Below are 1,409 nucleotides of genomic sequence, written 5' to 3'. Positions count from 1 at the left end.
GTTGAGGGCAGGGGGGAAAGGAGAAATACCGCCCGAAATAGAGAAAAATAGTGTAAAAACCCGAAAAAACAACCTAACTTTCTAAAATTTCCTCTTGACAAAATGAAAGAAAGGAATTTTGTATGTTTGGAAAAATGATTTTTCCCGAACACTGCTAACCATAGAGTTTTAGTGTGGCATTGTCTAATTTGGCTCTAACTTTAACGACACGCTTTACTTTTAAAAAAAGCATAAGAATGGCTAGCGGAGGAGTTTGCGCCGCGTTAATGTTTCTAGAAGGCATTTTCCAGTATCATAAAAAGCAAAGTTTACGCGGAAAGCAATTAGCAATAGCCGTGCTAAAAGGAGGGTTTAGGGTTATAAAAGGAGGCCGTGCCGCCATTTCCATTTTGTGGCATAAAACTCGAGCAGTTGCAGGTCGGTGCTTCCTACTCAGATTATCGTCTCCAATATCCCTCCACCATGGCCAACCTTAGGCAGACGCTTGCAGGTATACGCAAAAGGTCTGCAGATCAAGAGGATCTCTTGCAACGTCATGATCAGCAACCGAGTATATCATCATCACCAGCAGCGCCTTATTATAATGAGAAGCAACGGCTGACTAGGCGACAGCCCAAGCTCAGGAGCCGCATCCTCAAAGACAATGCCTTCCTCGCGAAAGATGAAGGCTCTGCGCCTGTGCAACAAGACGTCGATGATGCGTCAGCTAGGGATCTGCATATTAATGAAGGCGCCCCGAGCTCTATATTAAGTAAGGATTATGGTATCCTGACGGACATGGAGGTGGCGTCCATCTTCTTGAGCTTTATAAGCGAGGTCAATAATATTGCGAATTCCAAGCTGCAAAAGCTATACAAGCAACGATGTCGTGCTGGCTCTGATGATCATCAACAGCATCACGCCATGGCCAACGTCAACAAGCTGCCCAGTACAGCAATTGGATCCAAGCAGATCAAGCGACACATGAAGATTGGCTCATCAGCAACGTCTGAGCAAGGCCAGCATAAAGATGTTCGCCGGATCATTGAACGGGTCGCATTGACGCCGGAAGGTCCAATTAGAATCAAGCTCGTTAATTGCTGCAGCTAAAGTACTGGAAGGAAATAAAATAGCTATAAATTGTATTGCATAATGGAGCTAGGATTTTGGTTCTTAAGGAGGCCTTCACGTGCTGCTGACAAATTAATCATGTATAACAAGCTTACTTTGACTTGTATTAAATTAATGGCATTACTTTGACTTGGATCAAATTAATGGCATTACTTGCCTTGGATCAAATTAATGGCATTACTTGCCTTGTCGACGTAGTTTCTATCCCTGATTGAAATTCCAATATTTAATTTCTCCAATTGCAGTTTTTTCACTTAATGGACACCCAGCTTTAGATGAGATTATGGTAATAGAATTTG

At 42.8% G+C, this 1,409-nt stretch overlaps 1 protein-coding gene across 1 annotated transcript; it reads left to right on the top strand.

Moving 5' to 3' along the window:
* The first annotated feature begins 462 nt into the window (after positions 1-462).
* LOC147417390 (uncharacterized) lies at positions 463-1,089 on the top strand. Its single transcript, XM_086507656.1, has one exon. The coding sequence runs from the start codon at positions 463-465 to the stop codon at positions 1,087-1,089; it is 627 nt and encodes a 208-aa protein (XP_086363782.1).
* Positions 1,090-1,409: the final 320 nt, after the last annotated feature.

The sequence above is a fragment of the Adiantum capillus-veneris genome, unplaced genomic scaffold (assembly GCF_014529385.1).
Source record: "Adiantum capillus-veneris isolate H3 unplaced genomic scaffold, ASM1452938v2 Hic_scaffold_257, whole genome shotgun sequence".
Taxonomy (NCBI): domain Eukaryota; kingdom Viridiplantae; phylum Streptophyta; class Polypodiopsida; order Polypodiales; family Pteridaceae; genus Adiantum; species Adiantum capillus-veneris.
Note: the sequence above shows the minus strand (reverse complement) of the source record. Positions and strands in the feature narration are given on the sequence as shown.